Source organism: Sinohyriopsis cumingii, chromosome 1 (assembly GCF_028554795.1).
Source record: "Sinohyriopsis cumingii isolate HCF-2022 chromosome 1, ASM2855479v2, whole genome shotgun sequence".
Classification (NCBI taxonomy): Eukaryota; Metazoa; Mollusca; class Bivalvia; order Unionida; family Unionidae; genus Sinohyriopsis; species Sinohyriopsis cumingii.
In genome coordinates this window covers 25,947,477-25,969,055 of record NC_142961.1, presented here as the reverse complement: position 1 = coordinate 25,969,055, position 21,579 = coordinate 25,947,477, and the positions used below count along the sequence as shown (strand labels likewise).

Genomic DNA, 21,579 nt, shown 5'->3' with positions numbered 1-21,579 from the left:
ATGAAACTTGGGTTTCAAAGACCAGAGAGAAAAATCAAATTTAATGACTACCTTCGATGAAAACTGTTCAGTTAAAATGACTAAAATTCATAGATATGTACTGCATCATTAGTGAAGAAAATATAAAATGATTGTATAAACAACACTCATAGGAATTTAGCGTCACTCCCCCACCCACCTCCTTCATATAAACATTATATCCTAGCATACACACGGCTCATAATAAAGGATGGGCAAAACAATTTGATTACAAACATTGATTTTCACCAGTCTTTTTTATAAAAAAAAACACAAGAGTAAGACCGACACAATTACGTAGGTAATCAATGACTATACAACACTAGACCTTTTCTTATCATTCTGAACCCATCTGAGATCTGATATAGTTTAGTATCAAGCCAAGTATGCAAGTCAAGCAGCATCTAAAATGGAACTGGATTCAGCTTATAAGATCTCTGATACGATATTCTCAAAGATTTTACTTTTATGTATTTATTTTTCCTGAGACTCTGAAAGTCTTCATTCCAAAGTCAAAGGAAATCGAAACCAGTGGACAGATGTACGGAAGGACGGAAAATGGATCACACATGATACGATTTGCCTTGCTAACACCTGTGATTGAACTAAATAACAAAGGGCTTACCAGATGACTATTTGACTGACTGATTGACTTAATTGACCTTCTCTATGAATGAATCCTAACGGAGTCCCCAAGACAATCACCTATTATTGTATCATAATGGAGTACCCTAGATAATCTTACGGCAGTCCCCAAGACTATCATTAACATGTTATTTCTGACTGTATCCTGAAATTTTAATAGACACACCTGTACATGTTTCGATTTACACTAAATTATGTTTGATTCAATAATCATTTATACAACTAAATCACAATCCAAATTTGATTCTTTTCCTGGAACTGACAAGTAAAATCAATTAGTATCAATTATTTCCACAGTAACGTTTCCTTAAAATCACTGACTGTCATCAATGATGTAATTTTATATTTAACCAATGATTACTTCCACCACTGAACTTATATTGGTGCATTCAGGCTATGAAATGAATTCTGAAGAACTCGTAAACAACGCAACTAGATAGGCAATCTTGAACATGGCAGCAAAGTTAGTTTTTCACAACGACTGTCAGGAATCCATTCTGTAATTAGCATGATCGATTCTGAATCTACCCTGCGCTGAAACCCCATAAGACAAATGTCTGAAAATTTCTGAATGAGTGGATATTATGAAATAAAGAAACGCAAAGGTTTTTTCTTTCTTTTTTTACTACAGATCTTTGAAATATGCATATTATCCTCCTGTACAGGGTCCTCATGTGAAAAAAATCCCACTGTAAATTGTTTACCTGGAGCACCTTAAAAATGAAATGACAATTGCCAAAAGAATGGGTCGAAAGTGTTGAGACATATGGAGTCACACTAATGCCAGCGTTAATTGAGACAAATAAATTAAACAAGAGAATAAATGTCTCCCAAGAGAATTAAATCGACACAAAGAGCGTTGAGTACACATCGTGAACTAAATGTGTAGTCATGTTGACCTCGAAACAGTGAGAAGTTGGAAACAGTCACATTCCCAGCTCAGAAGAATATTGTAGGTTGTCAGTTATTGGTTGAGTTATGAGATTTTGGCGTCTCAGCTTGTAAGATGTCGCTACAATTATTGAGACAACCACCTATTGGGTCCTAATGGAGTCCCCAACACAATCATATATTGGGTCCTAATGGAGTCCTCAACACAACCACCTACTGGGTCCTAATGGAGTCCCCAACGCAATCACCTATTGTTAGGTCTTATTGTATTCCCCAAGACAATCACCTATAATTGGTCCTATTGTAGTCCCCATGACAATCACCTATTATTGGTCCTATCATAATGTATTCCCAAAGACAATCGCCTATTATTTGGTCCTACTGCGGTTCCCAAGACAATCACCAATCAAGTGTCCTGTTGTAGTATCCAAGACAATCACCTATTATTGGTCCAACTGTAGTCCCCATGACATTGACCAATTATTGGTCATATTGTAGTCCACAAGATAATCACATATTATTGGTCCTATTGTAGTCCCCAAGACAATCACCTATTATTGGTCCTATTGTAGTCTACAAGACAATCACCTATTATTGGTCCTATTGTAGTCTCCAAGACAATCACCTATTGTTGGATCCTAATGGAGTCCCCAAGACAATCACCTATTATCGGATCCTAATGGAGTCCCCGAGGCAATCTTACGACAGTCCCCAAGACTATCATTAACGTTATTTCTAATTGTATACTGAAATTTTAATAGAAAGCAACTATAAAGCCTAAAGAGAAAACACAGGTTTAATGAGTTCTGTGTCTTGGCTTTGGATAAGATGGCAAAGTAAACGTGTGATTCGGCCGCTTCGAAAAGGTGTGTGTTTGACTTGGATTTTTAACGTAGCTTTAACAAGTTTTCAGTCATATCGCTACGATGTCTACAATGTGGCAGTTTATAGTGATGTCTAGCACTGGGGCATCATGCCGCAGACATGTAGCATGATGTCCCACCCAGTCACATTATCCTGACACCAGGCCGACCAGTCCTAACACTAACCTCTATATGCTGAGCGCCAAGCGAGGCAGCTGTTAGTACCATTTTTGTAAGTCTTTGGTATGACTCGGCCAGGGATCGAACCCACGACCTTACGCATTTGAGGCGAACGCTCTAACCACAAGGCTATCGGAGCGGATCGGAAAGGTTACTTGTACTGAACATTCCAGTCATTTATTTCAAACACAACATATAACCAACATATTATTTCCGTCCCCGACCTGAATATGACAATAATGCAATGGATTTCATGACAAATATGGGAAAATGATTGCCATGTATACAGAACTCACTTTTTATTGACATACTTTGATCAGTATAATGGTGAAACTTTAAGGCGAACATTTTAAAAAATTATTTTAATAATAACCCAGATGCTTCCATTGACAGTTATTGTATTCATGTAAATAAAAAAGATATATAAATCACTAATCCAGCGAATATTTACAAAATGCAATGCTGAAAAATAAAGCTTTTTCCTTTCTCCAGGAGGGAAGCATCTGATTTAGATGAGACTTTTCCTTACAATCCACCTACACTACATTATAATTTGCTACATGGCTGCATAGCTTTAAATTGTTTGGACATTTCATATCCAATAGTAATTTCTCTACAGTGTTTCTTCAGCTTTGCAACTGTGTCTATATGAAACATTCAATTGGTTCGGTTCTTCCAATTCGATTGGACCATGCTTTGCAATAGTGTGTGCATGAAATGCTTGGTTGGTTCGGTTCTTACAGTTGTGTTGTTGTTGTTGTTGTTGTTGTTGTAGGGTTTAACGCCATTTTTCAGCACACGATAGGCTATACATGGCGGCCAGTATTAATGGTGGAGGAAGAACCCGGGAAAACCCCAGAAAGAACCACCGACCCACCAGAAGCTACTGGCAAGCTTTCTCACATACCCACGTTGGCTGAATCCGAGACTCGAATCCACGCAGACAGAGGTGAGATGGCAGTGATCCGTAACGGAGAGCGCTTTAGACCACTCGGCCACTCGGGGCCCCTCTTACAGTTTGGTTGGACTATGCTCAGAAATCGTGTGTATATGCAACGTTCGGTTGTTCCAGGTTGATTGGACCATGCTTTGCAACAGTGTGTATACGACACGGTTCAGCTGGTTAGATTCTTCCAATTTGATTGGACCATACTTTGCAACAGCGTGTATACGACATGCTCGGTTGTTTCGGTTCTTCCAGTTTGATTGGACCATGCTAAGTTTTTCAGCATTGTTGCTATAAATGGAGCAATGCTTAGTCTCTCTTGACAGGAAAAATGAACTAAGAAATTTCTTAACAATGTGATTGATTTTGATGCAAAAAGAGCTGTGGTAATGCATATATTTGGGTTAATTGTGTTGAATATACTAAATAGCTGGTTTTTACAGTCATTGAATTCTAAAATTTACCATTCTCAACAGTTCAAATATCGTGTGACAACTGGTGATCAATATACAAATCAGATGATGGTATTCATTTCGATTTCAGCGTGTGTATTCCAATGGTTGGGTAATAACTATTCAGCTTTGTATTTCCCGAAATGGACTATGGATGGATCTCAGATCTTTCCAGATTTCACTAGAGGTACATACAAGTGATATACTTTCACTATATTCATTTTCTGAGAGATCAAAAGTTCCTTTGTAAGTTTCTCTGGTATATTTTCCTTCTAAATCAACAACCTGGGTAGATGTATGACCAAAATGTCCGACAATTTTTCATTTGTTTAAGTTAAATATTTTAAAATATCCTAAAACTGAATAAATTTAATTTTACAAATGTAAAAAATACATATTTGTAAATGAGTATTTTTGCCAATGTCATATTTTGACGGGTAAGGCACGTGAGCCCTTGTTCAGCTTATATTATCCTTAAGACAATAGATACTCAGATTTATCCTGGGATTTGCTGTCTAGAAAAGGGTGTTACCGGCATTCAAGAGAAAGCCCAGACAGAAAATGAAATGCTTATTGAGACCATCCTCTTAGCTTTTGCGTAGGATGACAAAGCAAACCAATGTGATTCGGCCACATCCGTAAAGGTCAGCTACATTAATAAGTCCCGTCATTTAATTCAGATGGAACTATTTCCAGAAAACACATTTCCTATTATGCTTTCTATATGCTTTGAGTCGTTAACACACCTAAATTGATCGTTCAAATGGATCTTTACAGTACAAAACACCTGAAGTCAAGTTAATTTGCATTTACACCAAAAGCTCTTTTGTGGAAATTTGAGACAACAGATGTTCAGAAAACTAAACAAACAAAACACAAAAGTGAAATAAATTCCCTCATGATGAAACTCAAGCAAATTACTTCGTTCGTGAGTGAACATGAATAATAAGAAAGGAATTAGCAAATCATAAATTACGACTATGATACCTAAAGTGTTCAAGTACGAATTGAAATAAAACACACACATCCTATGTTGTGTATAAAAATTACCTTATATCTCTTTGTGCCAAGTCTTTCAATCCGAACGTTTCGTCTTCGTCCATGTTGATTTCTCCTTTCTGGATAGTCCCAAACTGGGGCAGGACATCAAGAACAAAGACGAGATCTTCGTCCTCTGTATCTTCGTCAACGGCTGAGAGCTGATTTTTGGTGATTGCTAGAATTCCCCCTTCTTCAACCAATAGTTTTGATGTTATGAATTCGGGGATTTTATCGTTCACAGGTTGCACATCAATATCAAAATACTGACCTGGTACTTCATTTCCATTCGAGTCTCGCACCGTGTAAATGAATCGCACCAATCTAGGTTTCTTGCCAATATCTGCCAAGGGTGGCATGTAAGCGATCTTCATGTGGTTGATGTCTTCTTGTTTAAACGTGTGAATAGCTGGATGACTTTCGCCTTTAACGACTGTTACTAGATGATGTGTGGCGATGATTCGCCCTGCATTCTCGTTTCCTCGATTGTACACAAAATATGGAGTAGAGGTGATGATGTAGGTTAGCTGAGTGTCATCGGTCTCTACGTCGGTGTATTGCAACTCAGTTTTTGTTATGAAGGCAATGTCTGTTTCGAGAACACGAATAAGACGTGTAGCTGAGGGAGCCAACTGAGGAATGTTTTCGTTTACAGCATCAATTTGAATGTGGAATACTTCAACTGGAGAGTCATTGGGTGGATCCTGGTTGTCTTTCAATGTGAATTTGAATTTATCTTCGAAGCTCTCGTGACCAAAATGACGGTAGTATATCTGTCCCTTGACAAGTTCTCTTTGAAAAAATCTATTAATTCTCGTTCCTGTGTCGGATGGCCGGATCTTCTTTATTATTTCTCCGGAAGTTGGAGGCTGTAAAATATTGTATATGATATTATTGTCCACTGAGTCTCTGTCGTGAGCCAACAACATGCTATCGGTTATCCGTTTGGTAGATCCCTCATTTAGTCTCAGCAACATGTTATTGATAATGTATGGAGGACTGTCATCTTTTGGAATAATATGTATTGGAAAATTGATATAAACAGTGTTTGAACCATCAAAAATACGCAGTGCTATGTTATCCTTAACAGTATCGCTATCATCATGCTGATATCGCAGTCTTCCTCGACTAAGATCAGACACAGTAAAATGTACTGCCGGGTTTCTATCAAGGTATAGCTGTCCGACCTTCAAACCGCCAGTCACATAGATTCGAACATTACTCAGATTGTCTTTGTCAACAATATTGAGGTTGTAATCTGATATCACACGTGATTGTCCTTCGAGAAGGACAAGTCCGGTGTTGAAGGAAACTCTCGGAGAGTTGGTAGATGAAGTGCGCACAGCAATGTGTAGAACAATGGGCATACTTGAGGAAAAATGGCTGTCGAAGACCGCGAATTCGGCTTCATAGATTCTTCGCTCCGGATAACTCACATTTGGTGGCTGATAACCTATTTTGTGGTTTTCCAAATCATCTTGTCGAAAGGACGTAATTGGAACTGTATGGTCATCAAGATGTACGAAGAAGCCTTTGCCTGGACCAGGTGGCTTGCTTATGTTGTATACCAACAACGGTTCAGGAGTTTCATAGTCCTCCGCGGAGAGTATTCCGGGAATAATTGTCGACAGAATGAATTGATCAACGTCCATCATATACATGCTCATAAAGGAAGACCTGGGCGGAGAGTTTGGGAGCGCTCCCTTTATGTAAATTGGCATATAAAATCGCTCTGTAATGGTTTCCTCGCCAGATTCTGGATCGTACACCTCGATACTTAGAGGAAGATAGTCGATATCAGGGGAAGGCGAACCCAGATGCTCATAGTATAGGTTCATAAACAGGAATTCCTGGCAGTCTCTTTTGATTGCTTCAATCGCTTGTTTATTGTCACCCATGACTATCTGACCCACAAGCGGCCAGTTCATCTTATAGCGGTCAAACCCCACGGTGCACGACGCATTCCTCGAACGGCTGTACTGAAATCGTATGACGGACGAATCAATAAGATTGGATAGTCCGTTGAATTCTGGTACTACGACATGGCGAAGACCTCTTGTGACAACAATATCGTTGGTGGCATTTACTATTTTGACATGAAGGTAAAAGGTCTGCGAGGTCGTGTCGTCTGCAGAGAATTTGTGGATTCGTATCTTTACTTGGTCTTGGGTCAGTAACGGAGATCCACCATGTACATACTTGATCGTCTCAGCTTGGTAATCACAATCGAATATCTGCAAAATAAAAATATAAAAACTATTTGCATACAATGTACATAAACATGTCGAGCTGTATTAAGAAGAGTGAATTGGTGTATGAATTCAAAACCTCTTTTACCGACATAAAATCTGAACAGGGAACACATTAAACAAAATGTACGGTTTAACAAAAGATTAAAGGAGAGATGGAGATATGCTTTATTCCATGCTATTTATCGTAGTAACTGAAAACTTGACTAAATATAAACACCAGAGACGAGTTCAACCCATAAGGAGGCAAAACAAAAAGGCTTTCATTATTCGATGAAAGGAAAAAAAGCATTTTGATGATGTGAATGCTGTCAGAAAAATGACAACCAAGGAATATTTCAATTAATTTCTAGGAAAACATAACCAAACGTTATAAAAGGCTCTCACTAATTACTTCAACTGTTGTCAACGACTCTTAGATCCAAGAATTTGTTTTACTACGTTATTTCAAACACACTTTACCCCTCAATCACCTTTGATATATTTTAAACTTTTCTGATGCATTAACTCACTAAAAAGAGAGATGGCTGGCATTTTTAATGTCATTAACTTTAAACACTCCACAGTAATATACAGTACTATGGTCAACGAAAACCATATAATTTAAAGTGCTATTTCATTAATTTTGCCACTCCATTAGACGTCAGACATGTTTTTCTGTATGGTGACCTTAATGTTGCCTGGGACGTTTTATTAGCTTGTAAGGTAAAGAGAGGAATAAAAAGTGTCAGTATGCGAATACATGTAGTTCTAATGGCATCTAGACATGTAGGCATATGAGCCGTATTTATCTTTTTTAATACTTTTTATATATTAGAATGTCAAAATATAGCGAAACTCAATTGAAATTGTCAGATTGCCTCCCCGTCCGGAAAAAGCCCCCCCCCCCCATTCTCTTAGAAAAATGCATACAGATTTGACATTTTCATGGTAATTCAAGACTCGGATATACCTGTATTTTATTCTAACACAAACGCAATCGTCAAAGGGTTACGTTTTAGAAGGCAGCCATTACAATATACTTTCGTCTTGGAAGACTTGAACGAGACAAGCATTTTCTTTGAACTAAATAGAATTAAGGGTTCTTCTTGTATAGCGGCAGATTATATATAGTTATATATTTTCAGAATGCCTATTAAATTAAATGGATATACTATTTGTCTGGTTCAAGAAAATATATTTTTCGTATTTCATCCTCACCTTTTGTAGTATTCCTGTGAAACATTTGTAAATAGCGTTACTTCCAAGAACTCAGAGGAGGCTGGAAATACGATAAAAGAAGAAAAAATTCTCTTGATTTTTTTTTCTTTCTATTTTAACGGTAACTGAAAATTATTTTGTCAGGTACGTTTTAACTACACAACGCTTGAGATCCTAAAACCTGTATTCCTCCTCTTGCTATCGATGTTTCCAACCCATATATGGTTGCGAGGAACGCTTGAGCTATTTCTAAATGTCAATATCTTAGAATAACTCCTGGTAAGATTAATTCCTGAGTCCAAACAATCTTATCTAGAGTTCATTCCAATTAGTTCTTTACCTGTTTTGATGGCTACATGCATTCTTACAGTTTAGTAAACCAAATGTCCGCCTTCAGACTGATTTGAAACGCTAATTGCGAGATCTGAACGCCAAATATACCTTTCAGAGGGCATGCTTTATGAATATGCACCATCCGACCGATACTTTTTGGCTAAGAATAATGTCAAAATATGACCTAACTGAAAATATTTCCTATACTTTCCTTTTCGGGAAACGAATTAGTATTACTCAATTAAAAATATGGCAGTTGTTTGACCTTTCCATTGTGATGGTGATCTGGGAGGCAATACACTAGTAACCATTTTACTGCGACACGGTTTCAAATTGTCGGATTGATTACTTTTTAAAAAGCTTGTTTTACTATAACTGGAAATTTCTCTCCATAAATTTAACAGATAAAAAAAATGCGGATTATGATAACACAAGAGGTCATTCTTTTCAAGAAGGAGAGATTATCAAGTTAGATTTTATCCATTCACAATATATGTCAAGTTAAATTAATAAACATGTAAATAATGGCCTAAAAACAAAACCAGTTTTCAAAGTTTCTTGTATTTCCAAACTCTGAAGTAGTCTTTCCAAATAGTTGTACATCGCAAAAAGTGACTTTCAAAATGGGAATCAGAAGATTACAATCGAAAAAAAGGGAAGTATGTCTTGTTTTCCGGCTGAGAAGATAACAGGTTAAACAAACACTTGTGATTTTTTGTTTGTCTGTCAAATACTTTTTCTAGTATGGTAGTTTTCAGGTTATTTGCTCTGTCTATTTATATATAATTTCTATTGAATGCAAAACATTTTTCAAGGAACTGTGCAACAAGGGTTATATCTACCTGTGAACGCCAATAACTGAAAAGAGTCCGTGATAGGACTAAGAGTCCGCGATGGGACTAATTTCTGAGTTGAAACAATGTCATCAAAAGATCAATATGAGGCGCCGTAACAGTCAAAAGCTGGTCCAATGAGAAAGTTGCAGTTGAAATTTCGATGTCGTATGTCGAAAAATCCAATATCACGTGTTGGATCAAATTGCATGTCCTTAAAGTTCCATTTTCTAGATCGAGATTTTAGATTTTAAATGTGGAATTATGCAGTGGTGGTTTCAAGTTCTATTTCCTATGTCGACGTTTTAGTGTATATTTTTAATTACACAGCAGTGATTGAAATTTCAATATCACATGTCGAGAATCCTTAATTCACACGTTGTATGTAACTGTTTGTGATAAAAGTTCCATTTCATATGGCGTGTGTTTGATTTTGATCTGTTGAATTTCACAGCAACGAAAAGCAGCCTCCGTGTTTAAAAATAACGCGGTCCGTTCATGGGATCGACCTCTAGCGAATAAATTCATAGTAATTCTCGACCTGTGAATGTTAACTTTCAAACTGTAATTGCATGAAATGTAATGGCGCCTAATAATCGAATACATGAATGATGTATCTTAATACTCGATATTATTTTGAATTGTTCAAGTGGACATTGTGTATTGTTACTTTTAACACCAGCACATCATTTCCCCATATAACAATAAAAATTCTGACAAGCACGATAAAATGTAGAACCACCGCTGTGTAATTCAATAGATACAGTCTAAAATCTGAACATAGAAAATTGAACTTTCAGCACAATCAATGTGATTCAACATATAACATTAAAATTTCAACAACCGCTGTGTAATTCATAAGATACAGTCTAAAAACTCGACAATGGACATATAATTTTCAACCAGCGCCGTGTAATTCAACAGATGAAAATTCAACTACAACTTTCTCATTGGACCAGCTTTTGCCTGCTACTGCGCTCCAATAAATCTGTTTTAATGCTCCAGACTTTGTCTCATTTATTAAGTCACATCATCCTGACACCAGGCCGACCTAGCGAGGCAGCTGTTAGCAACTTTGTTATAAGTCTTTGTTATGACTCGGCCGGGGTTCGAACTAGAACAGCCTCCAGACATATTTCATCATTTCAAACTTTTATTACAAAAATAGAACGCGTGATATAAGTCGGTTATAAGCATTATATGAGTACAAGCATGATTTACAACTAAACGGTAATGTCCATTACGGTGTCACTATGATAAGGATAAATTAGTTCCTACACTTTCCTTTCACAGAAACAATTTGCAATTTTCTTACGTAAAAAATACGTAAACCGTTTGACATTTGAATGGTTACAGTGTTCCAAGAGTCAATTCACATCAAAATCAGTTTAGTGTGGCAGCAATTGTCGGATTCGTTACATTTCAAGTTGTATTTCAATTTCTCACGGTAGACTAACCAGGTAAAATAACGACGATTAAGACGGCCTTAGAGGTTACAGCATAATAAAATGTTATCCAGTTAGATGATAACTGTCCCAAATGCATATCAAATTCAACTCGTATGCTGCCTACATCATTAGTTAAAATAAACAACAAAATTAAGAAATCATTTTATTAGGTAAATTCTAACCAAACAAAGGCTTAAATCAGTGTGACAAATAACTTTAGCATTGTATTTTGATGGGGTATCTAGGAAAATTTGGTGTCTAGGAAATAAATCAAATTTCACAGACGTTTGAAAGTACAAACTGGGAAAAAGATTAAATAACGAAGTTACCTAGAGATACTAATAAGAATTAAAAAAAGATACACTACTTATTTTTAACCACCTGCCTACCTACATCCCACCAGATATACACATACATAAACTGATACACTACTTATTTTTTACTGCCTACCCATCTACCTCCCACCAGATATACAGATACATAAAATGATACACTACTTATTTTTAACCGCCTACCTACCTACCTCCCACCAGATATGCTAATACATAAATTGATACACTAGTTATTTTTAAACGCCTGCCTACCTACCTACCTACCTACCTATCTCCCACCAGATATACACATACATAAATTGATACACCAGTTATGTTTAACCGCCTACCTATCTACCTGCCTTTCACCAGATAACACATACATAAACTGATAGACTACATATTTTAACCGCCTACCTATCTACCTCTTACCAGATATACACATACATAAATTGATACACTACTTAGTTTTAACAGCCTACCAACATACCTTCCACCAGATATACACATACATAAATTGATGCACTAATTATTTTTAACAGCCTACCTACATACCTACCTTTCTCCTACCAGACATACACAGACATAAATTGACATATGATTATGATGGCAACAACGACGGTTACGTAAGTTTGTTCAATTATATTTTACATAGATGTCAAGAAAAAGCGTGCGTTCGCCGTCACGGTAACAACGACGGTAACTAATGCTTGTTCAATGATATTTTACACCGATGTCTGAAAAAAAAGCGTGCGTTTGCCGTCATGGCAACAACGACGGTAACAAATGCTTGTTTAATGATATTTTATACAGATGTCCAGGAAAAGCGTGCGTTCGTCGTCATGTATTCTTTTGATCCATTCTTGTTCTGTGATAACCAGCTTGAAGCTCGGGCTGCTGGTTGAACAATAGTGTGTATAATAATTACAGAAGACAAAAGAAGAAAATTGTATTTCTAGATGTCATTGTTTTGAGACAAAAATATACGCTCCATTTATTAGATTTTCATAACCTCTCTCTCTCTGGTCTTCTTCAAAGTACATGTCACTAGGCGTGTGATTCAGCCTAGTACAGCAATTCTTGCATGACGCAGACGACAATAAGATCAAATAGGAACTGGAAATCTTTTCAGTATAATTCAGACAGAGTACTTCATAAAAGTTCCAATTAAATCACTGGGACGATTTTTTTTAAATAAAAAAATCTACACCAGAAGTCTTCTCACTAATCACAAACCGTTCCAATTAAATACGTCACAACTCTTCTTATCTCAGACAAGCTAAATAAGCAAAGTAGCGCATGGTCTGAAAATACTTTCATGTTGAAAATGAACTGAATTTGCCGCTCTAATACTTTCTGAAGTAAACGTTTCTTATTGATTCTAAATACGAAAGATATAGACTCGGCAAACAATGAGTCTCTTAACATCCAAATGCAGCTATTACGTATACAAGTCGTATATGCCAAATCGTCTGAATATACTGAATCTTGAAAGATACTGGACCTAAACATCATGGGGTGTCATTAAAGATAGATAATATTGATGTTTCATCACATTATGAGTCATGTAAAAAAAAATTTCCATCGAACTCAGAAATCCGGGTATTTTTCAACTTTGTACGAATTAATCCGATGTTGATCGGCGACTTTCGTGGGATAACAGATTTTAGCGAAAGCTGGAACACAAAATCTGAAGACGTCAATTATTTAAAGAAGCCAACACCACCGTATGTCGGACACTGTATGTGATCCTTATGTGACATGCTATTCTCATTTTGTGTTTGATATCATGCAGTACGCGACCCAACATTTACGAGTATTTTGGCATAACTGACATAACATTATTTTTTTCAAGTCCTTGGCGTATGCTTACCAATTAATAAGAAAACCAGCAACAGCGGATTTGTCTTCAGCCCAAGTTCGCCCTTCAAAGTATTCCAGTATTTCAGCGTCCAGGCAGATCACCAATATTCACCGGAGTCTTATTTTTATCTAATGCGTGTATCTTCTTTTCAGATTTGTCTCTCTTCATTCCCTCTCGTATCAATTTGTCCCCCACGTGCGATTGCTGTTGTTAATAAATTAGTCACTAACGGAATTAGTCGAATGAATCACATTGCTACATTTGGAACCCTCCCGAAAAAGAACGGAATTACGAGCAACTTCAGGGACTGAACTAAGATATATGAAATGATTTCTTCCGTCTGTGTAGACTGTTCCTCATCCTCTACTCGACCAGAAGTTCTCCGCCTATTTTTTTTCTAGACATTACCGTTGGCGGTGTTTGGCACTATCTGCGTTGGAGTTTTTAGACTCCTGCTTTGTCGTATTATTCACCGCTCGCTAAGAATTAAAACATTTATATCGACTGACCTTGTATGCGGATGATAAAATCCTTCTTTTGATGAGTAGACGGCATATTCGCCCTAAGGCAAGAGTAATGCGTGGAGAACGTCGATTAAGGAATATGTAAATATAAATAGGAATATTGACGGTCTCCACGCGTTACTCTTGCCTTGGGGTTATGCTGCCTTCCACGCAAGTGTCAGCAATTTTAAATTTGTTGTCAATAACTGATGAATACATCGGTTTACTGTTCTAAGAGCGATCACAACTAAAACCGTGAATGCTCCAAAGGATGTAATGCCATGGATGAAAAGAAGACGGGGTTTTACTTCCCAAACGTCAGTCGAAATAAATTTATTAATTTATAGCTAGCGGCCATTAGTATGACACCGCAGGAATCTGAAATCTCCATGACAAATAGTGCCCAGAAGCCGCTGGTCTACGCCACCGGTAATGTAAGAAGAAAAAAAAAATAGCGGAAAACTATGTGTTGGTCTAAATCCTCTTTCTGCCGCGTGATCGTGACACACTTATCTACAACTCATCTAACCTAAACAGAAAGGAGACACAAACAAAATAGTCGGTATACGAACAACTGGGCAGACCCAGTACGTCCGTTATGTAATCTATGTAACAGACCCAGTACATCCGTTATGTAATCTATGTAACAGACCCAGTACGTCCGTTATGTAATCTATGTAACCTTTACTTTCACGGGATGCACGCAAAAATGTTTGAATTTGTGAATTCATATTTTTACTCCTACGCCTCACGATGGGATTTAAAATAGGGAGGGAAAAGCATAGCAACTGACAAAAATATAGCAACAGTGGTCCGCGTTAATTTCATTTGAAATGAAATAAATGATATCAATATATTTGATGTTCAAAAAAGTGTGAAAAATGTCCTTTCACAGTAATAAAGCAAATATTTTGAGCAACCTGAAACGAGTTCTATTTTAATAGGACTATCAAAGGGGAGTAAATCTTGCTGGAATAATTGAGAAGGAATTAATGCAAAGATTATGGCATAAGGAACGTAATTTTCTCATTCCGTCTGAGAGAATGAAATCGTATAGTCTACAAGATTATTAGATGAAACATTTTTTTTTATGCATGGTCGGATACTTGCCAGTTAAGGATGCTTTCAGTTATATTTCCTACTTTAGATCAATTGTTTGCAGAGTTATTTTCTTATTAATATATTTGAGTACCACTCTAATTCGCATGGGAAATGCCCCCAATTCATTAGTAAAAGCACCGCAAACGGTTAAAGTCAGAACAAACAGCTTCTGTAACACCTGTGCCATGGCATGGGTGGGGCGTATATTCTTGAATTTCTCCACATTTCACGAAAATTAACTATGTGATGCCACGGTTTCCTGGTCTGGGCTCTATTCTCGATGGAACTGATCACTTTTGTGATGAAACTATGCTCCTCAACGCTAGAAATCTTTCCCGCCTGTGTTCTTTAATTAAAAGCATATGAGAGACGCCGTTAACGATCCCGCCATATTGGTGAATGAAATAATATATGTTTCACTTTGATATCAAACGAATTTAACGCTAAAGGCCCTTGATGAATAAATACAGCGTGGATGGAAAATGATTATCTTAATAGAGGATTAATGTCATAAATTAACTTTCGGCTCAAAACACGTTATGTTTGTTTCGATGGGTAAATGTCATGAGAAATGAGATGTATTTTTAATAAAATCTAGAACGTTATTCGCACGATCTTTGTTATGCTCAGTCTTTGCCAACCTTTGTGCTTCCTATTTGCGTGATAGAAAACTGGAACAATTTTTTCTTGACTGGAAACAATAATTAATAATAAAATGTAAATCGGAGTCCAATACATTGCACTGGGAATGTCTATTACTTAAGATTTCTGTCTCCATTTTCAAAAGTTTAAACGCATTTCTTTTCATTAGTGGCATAAATGAAGGAATTACAGTCAAACGTGTCACGCCTCAGCTAAACGTCCATTTTGCTCCACCCCACACTCTTTGACATTTTTAAATATCTGAAACGTTTCCAAAAGTCTTCAATGATGGCATATATCTTGCAGTTTTTTCAGACACCATAAATAGGGATTAAGTTCGTCGACACTTTCAGAAGTATTGGAGGATTTCACAAAAATGAGAAATTTGCAAACAATTTCTACTATTAATATAGTTTCTTTACCGGCACTCCCCCTCCAGTGCAATTTACATGTATCCATAAAAGATATCCTAACTTTTAGATAAATATTAGTAGATAGATATCATACCAGAAGGTAAGTGTTTTTGCAGGAAAACAGAAGTTTCCCCAGCCGTACAAATTATTAAAATGTGACCTTGAAAACTTGGTCAGGGTCATCAAAAGATAACTAAGTCTTGGGAAGCTTCTAGACATAATTTGGTCCGGTATGGTCATACAACATTAGAGATAGCTTGCTCACAAAAATTAACGTTTCTCTAAGCACAATATGTCGTCCGTGACCTTGATGTGACCTTGAAAAGTTGGCTAGGGTCACATATCTAATTAATCCCAGTCTGGCTTTCTCGAAACGTTTTCACAGTCTATGTCTAAAATGGATTTGGGTTTAACTGTAATTTCTTCCTCTAAAAACGTTTCGACAATGTATTCTTTCAAGTGTTTTAATATCCAATTAGGCTTGGCTTGGTTCAACAGTACCAGAAACAATGTGCTTCCAAACTCAGTATGACTGAATGACGGACAGCTCTAACCAATATCTTCTTTTGTTGGATGGGGTTTATAGTGTGCAAGAAATAAAGTCCAAATAGACGAAAACATTTTAGGAGCTTCACTGAAACATTTCTATATATGCATCTGATGTTTTCAAACAGTCACTGAGGCAAAATTACTGTGGAAAAAAATGCAGAAAGTAAATGTTTATTTCTGCAGGTCGTTGTTTTCCAATATACATAGTTTCCTACAATTGTACCAACTGAAATCCATGTAATAATAGCTTTCCCATTGTTATGTATATCTATAGTGTGTGCGTGTGTATAAGGTTTGACCATGACTTTAGATTGTAATGGTCATTTGTAACCACCATGTTCACTCGAATTTGAGTTCAGAATATTGGTTTTTCTCTTGGAAACATGGTCTGCCTGATATCTGGTAGGTTGTTTGCTAAACGTTAAGTAAACAGGTTTGGCCTTGTTTACGAACTTCATGGAAATTTGCATTAGAAATGACATATGTCTGTTGTGTCTCGAGTCCGGTGACAGTCTGTATATAAGAAAGAAGTAGCAAACAAGTATTCATTCCTATCTTATTCCATCTTTTAGTTATGATCAGTTAAAAATTGAGAGGAATCATTTATTTAAATTATTCATTGGAATTACAAAGTGTTCATGGACATTTGAACTAAAACATTACTCTAGAGACTACTGGCACATCGGAACATTTAAGACCTGGAATTCGTTCGGTACACTCAATATGTTTGGACATGTGATAGAACATTTAGGAGCATTTGGGATTTAATTCACGCTACTACAAGTTCCTTTTCAATTTTCACTTTGTATTCCAGGGAAATATAGTATTTGTTGAATTTTACTAAAATTGCTTGTTTTGATTTTTTCTGTTACTTATTTTAAGACTAGATATAATAATCGAATAAAAATTAACATAAATAATGACTGAATACAATTTTACTTTACAAAGGCGATAAGATCTGAATACCACAATTAATTCGTAAAGCTATAAACACATTTCAAAATTAAACAAATAAGTTTGAACACAATCAGCAGTTTTTCCAAAACTTCCTTCCTTTCTATTGAAACGTCAAATTAGCGATCAATATAAGAAGCAAAATTAAGTGCTATGTTTATTTTACAGCACATTATCAACCATGTTTATCTAATTATGTTTTATTTGCTTAGATTTCGTTGAATCTTTGTTGGATGTTCTCTCTTGTGTGACTGTTTTCAATAAAAATTATTTTTAATTTTAAAAACAGTAATTCAAGTGAGACAAACTAGATGCTTCAAAAACAGAAAATTTCATTTATTTTATATTCGTATGCACATATAAACAAGAAATTCAAAGCTAATATGCGACATTTAAAATAATCAAATTGTTTAAAAAGGGATGAAGCTTCTGGATCGGTTGAGATTAATTTAGCATGGAAGTAAATTTATAGCAAGTTATCCTAAATCTTTGGGAAAATATCTCCAATATTTTCTTACCTCTATTTGATAAAAAAAAGAAGAACATTAATTGTAGAAATGAATATCATCAATCTGAGGTGAAATCGTGCCCTAAGTTTGTCTTTTCTTTGTCCTTGTGTATTTATAAGCCAGTCAAAGAGCTAACATTATTTATTGAAGCCTTTGATAAGGATTGTGAATTTGAGACGACCGCCTTCCTATCCTCCCACTTCAAACAGATTTTTTTATTCTCTTTAAAACTGTTGTGTTTGCGTACTCAATGTACAGATGGTATGGACCTAATCTATTACAATTTTGATTATTTGCGTAATTAGATATCTCTCTAATTGCATCAATTCGTCATTATTTAATATGACAGCCATGAAGTTATAGTGGCAAAGGAGATCGTATCGCATCAGCCGATTTCAAGTCAATCCGCATTCTAAGCTAACATGGACTCATATCGGATAATGTCAGAGTCGATAATCAAATTACCGAGACAAAATGACCCGTGATTATTCAAAAAGAACTGTAAGGACCAACACACCAGTAAATAGAGATCAATTTGGCTGTGATCATTTTTTGATGATCCTGATATTTTAAAACAGAGACAAACACAACGGAAGTTAAAGGATAAAGAGAAAGTGATTAAAAATTGGAACGAATGGAGTGATAATAGGGTGTATTAATGGATTATTGGATACACGGCAAGACCGATGTGTGATTTTAAAAAAAGTCGATGTTCACCAAAGCGCTAGAAAAACTGTGTACATGAACAATCGGAAAATAATTTAGATTTAGTATGTGAGCGGATACTAAATGAGTAATGAAAGAAAGAGGACAGATGTGAAACTAAGGAAGGAATAATGGGATAGGAAAATATCGGAAGAAAGCCATACTCAGATATGGTAGATACTAGTAGTAGAGAATTAATGAATACCAGTAGACGAACGACTGAAAATCAAACTTCCAAACACCATACAATAACAAACTAGATCGTACTCGTCGTATGTTTTGTCTGAGTGAAAAATCCAAGCAAGGTTATTAGATTATTCCAAAATTGTAAGAAGTAGAAAGGTTTCTACGAATGAAAGTTCGACTCGTGGTGAGGGTGCAGTAAATGTGGTATCACTGCTGACACTTGTTTAGATCCAGCTTCTAACACAGCGCATCTCAAGTATCATAATTTGATGGAATATATCTTACAATTTATCAGCGGAAGGATATCAGATGCAAATATCTTAATTTGATGGAAAATATCTTAGAATTTATCAGGGAAAGGATCTCAGATGAAAAGTAAATCATTCAATACTGCATGAGATGTCTCTCAAAATGAGATAATTATTTTATGTAATTACCAATCTCACATAAACATATACAACTGATACGTGTAATTGAACGTCCAGACGTAGCTTAAACTCACCGCTAAAAGTTATTCGTGTTCAATAGCAGTGAAATAAATTCCACCTTTTTATTTCTTCATTTTTTTAAATAAATAATCCTGAATAAAATATTTAGGAAAATTTATGTTAACAACGCCTGGCCAAAACCTAAATTGACAAAGTCGGAATAAGCAGGGAAGCAATTTAGCACACACAAAAATAAGAAAAAAATCAAGGCATGTCTCTTCATTGCTTCCAACTGTAATAACAGTGGTCTTGGAAAAGACATAGAACATGAAGACAATGTAATCTATTGTAATAACTATGGTCTTGGTAAAGATATAGGACATGAAGACACTGTAATCTATTGTACTAACAATGGTCTTGTTAAAGACATAGGACATGAAGACTCTGTAATATAATGTAATAAATTCTTGGAAAAGACATAGGACATGAAGACCCTGTAATCTATTGTAATAACAATGGTCTTGCTAAAGACATAGGACATGAAGACACTGCAATCTATTGTAGTAACAATGGTCTTGGAAAAGACATATGACATGAAGACACTGCAATCTGTTGTACAAACAATGGTCTTGGAAAAGACATAGGACATGAAGACACTGTAATCTGTTGTACAAACAATGGTCTTGGAAAAGACATAGGACATGAAGACACTGTAATCTATTGTAATAACAATGTTCTTGGAAAAGACATAGGACATGAAGACTGTAATCTATTGTAATAACAATGGTGTTGGAAAAGACAGTACATGAAGACACTGTAATCTATTATCTATTGTAATATCAATGGTCTTGGAAAAAACAGTACACGAAGACTGTAATCTATTGTAAAAACAATGGTCTTGGAAAAAACAGTACACGAAGACTGTAATCTATTGTAATAACAATGGTCTTGGAAAAGACAGTACACGAAGACTGTAATCTGTTGTAATAACAATGGTCATGGAAAAGACATAAGACATGAAGACACTGTAATCTTTGTAACGCCTGAATGTAACACGAAAGACGGGAAAAGTGGACAAGAAAAAGTACCCCAAATATGTAAGAGACTTTGGTGGAAAGCAGATTCCAGTGTCTTGTAACATTGCCAAGGCAAAGGAAACACATGGTTATGGTAGAACACAAATACACGAACCACAGCCGCATAAAAGAACAGATACTCCCTTATTCCAATAATAAATATGAACATCCTCCAGCGCATATGTGTTTTAAAAAAGCAGAGAGAGAGAGAGAGAGACTGTGTGTGTAAAAATGGGTTCCCATTTGGTCTTCTCACTTGGCGTATCTATCAACTTTACTTTCAAGATTCCTTTTAAAGCTCTTTGACAAGACAAAACAATAAAACCCCAAATCCAAGAATAAAGCGCTTGTAGAATGACCATACCAATCAGCCGCCCACCGTCAGGGTCTGGGTAAAATATGTGTATTGAAAAAAACGCCACTAGTAACAATGATGTACAAATAATTACTTCCCAAGGCCAACTTAAAGTATCGACGCATACTAGTATGTAGGATAATGAACGGCAACACACACACACACACACACACACACAGTTTATGTAAAGTTCAAAGGGATTAAATATATATCATTTTGCTGAAGAATCTTCAGACGGATCATTCTTCATTTCTTTCCATCTATTTCTCTTTCTTTCTCTTAAAACTGGTTCAAATTGTAATCAACTATATCATTTTAAATGGAACAGTCATTTTCATCTCACGACCAATTTCAGTTTAATGGTCCCATATGTAATTGTTCTTGACCGTTCGTGCTTATATGTTTCGGTTACATAGATTTTCCTACATCAGTAGATGGTGCTTTGAAAAGACAAGAAAGAAAGTAGTCAATTATACTTTTTTTTGGCAAATTTTACCAGCTCAAAAAATCGACTCAAATATCTCGTGTGAATTATTTATGTTGCATCTTGCGAAAGATGTAAATAAATACGGAATAGATTAAATGGTTCATTATTTACATCATTTCAGCGCGTAACTTAGTGTAATTGCAAGTATGCGCGAAAGGTAAACGAATTAAAACAACCGCAGAAAAATACATTTTAAAAATTGTTTGGTTTGCGGAAACTAAACTGTTTTGACATAACGATACATTTGATTGTTTTACTTTCAATGTTTCTTGTTAGCGAGAAACTTACATGTATTACATATCATTACAAGAGCCCTACTTACACGCATTATACATTAGTACAAGAGCCCTACTTACATGTATTAAACATCAGTACAAGAGCCCTACTTACATGTATTACA

General features: G+C 35.9%; 1 protein-coding gene across 1 annotated transcript in view; it reads right to left on the bottom strand.

Annotated features, from left to right (window-relative positions):
- The window catches only part of LOC149806570 (FRAS1-related extracellular matrix protein 1-like), a 142,119-nt gene that overhangs the window by 18,626 nt on the left and 101,914 nt on the right, over window positions 1-21,579 (bottom strand). Inside the window, exon 3 of the mRNA XM_089954802.1 lies at window positions 5,046-7,267. Coding sequence (XP_089810928.1) covers window positions 5,046-7,267 — 2,222 coding nt within the window. The remainder of the gene's footprint in view (window positions 1-5,045; window positions 7,268-21,579) is intronic.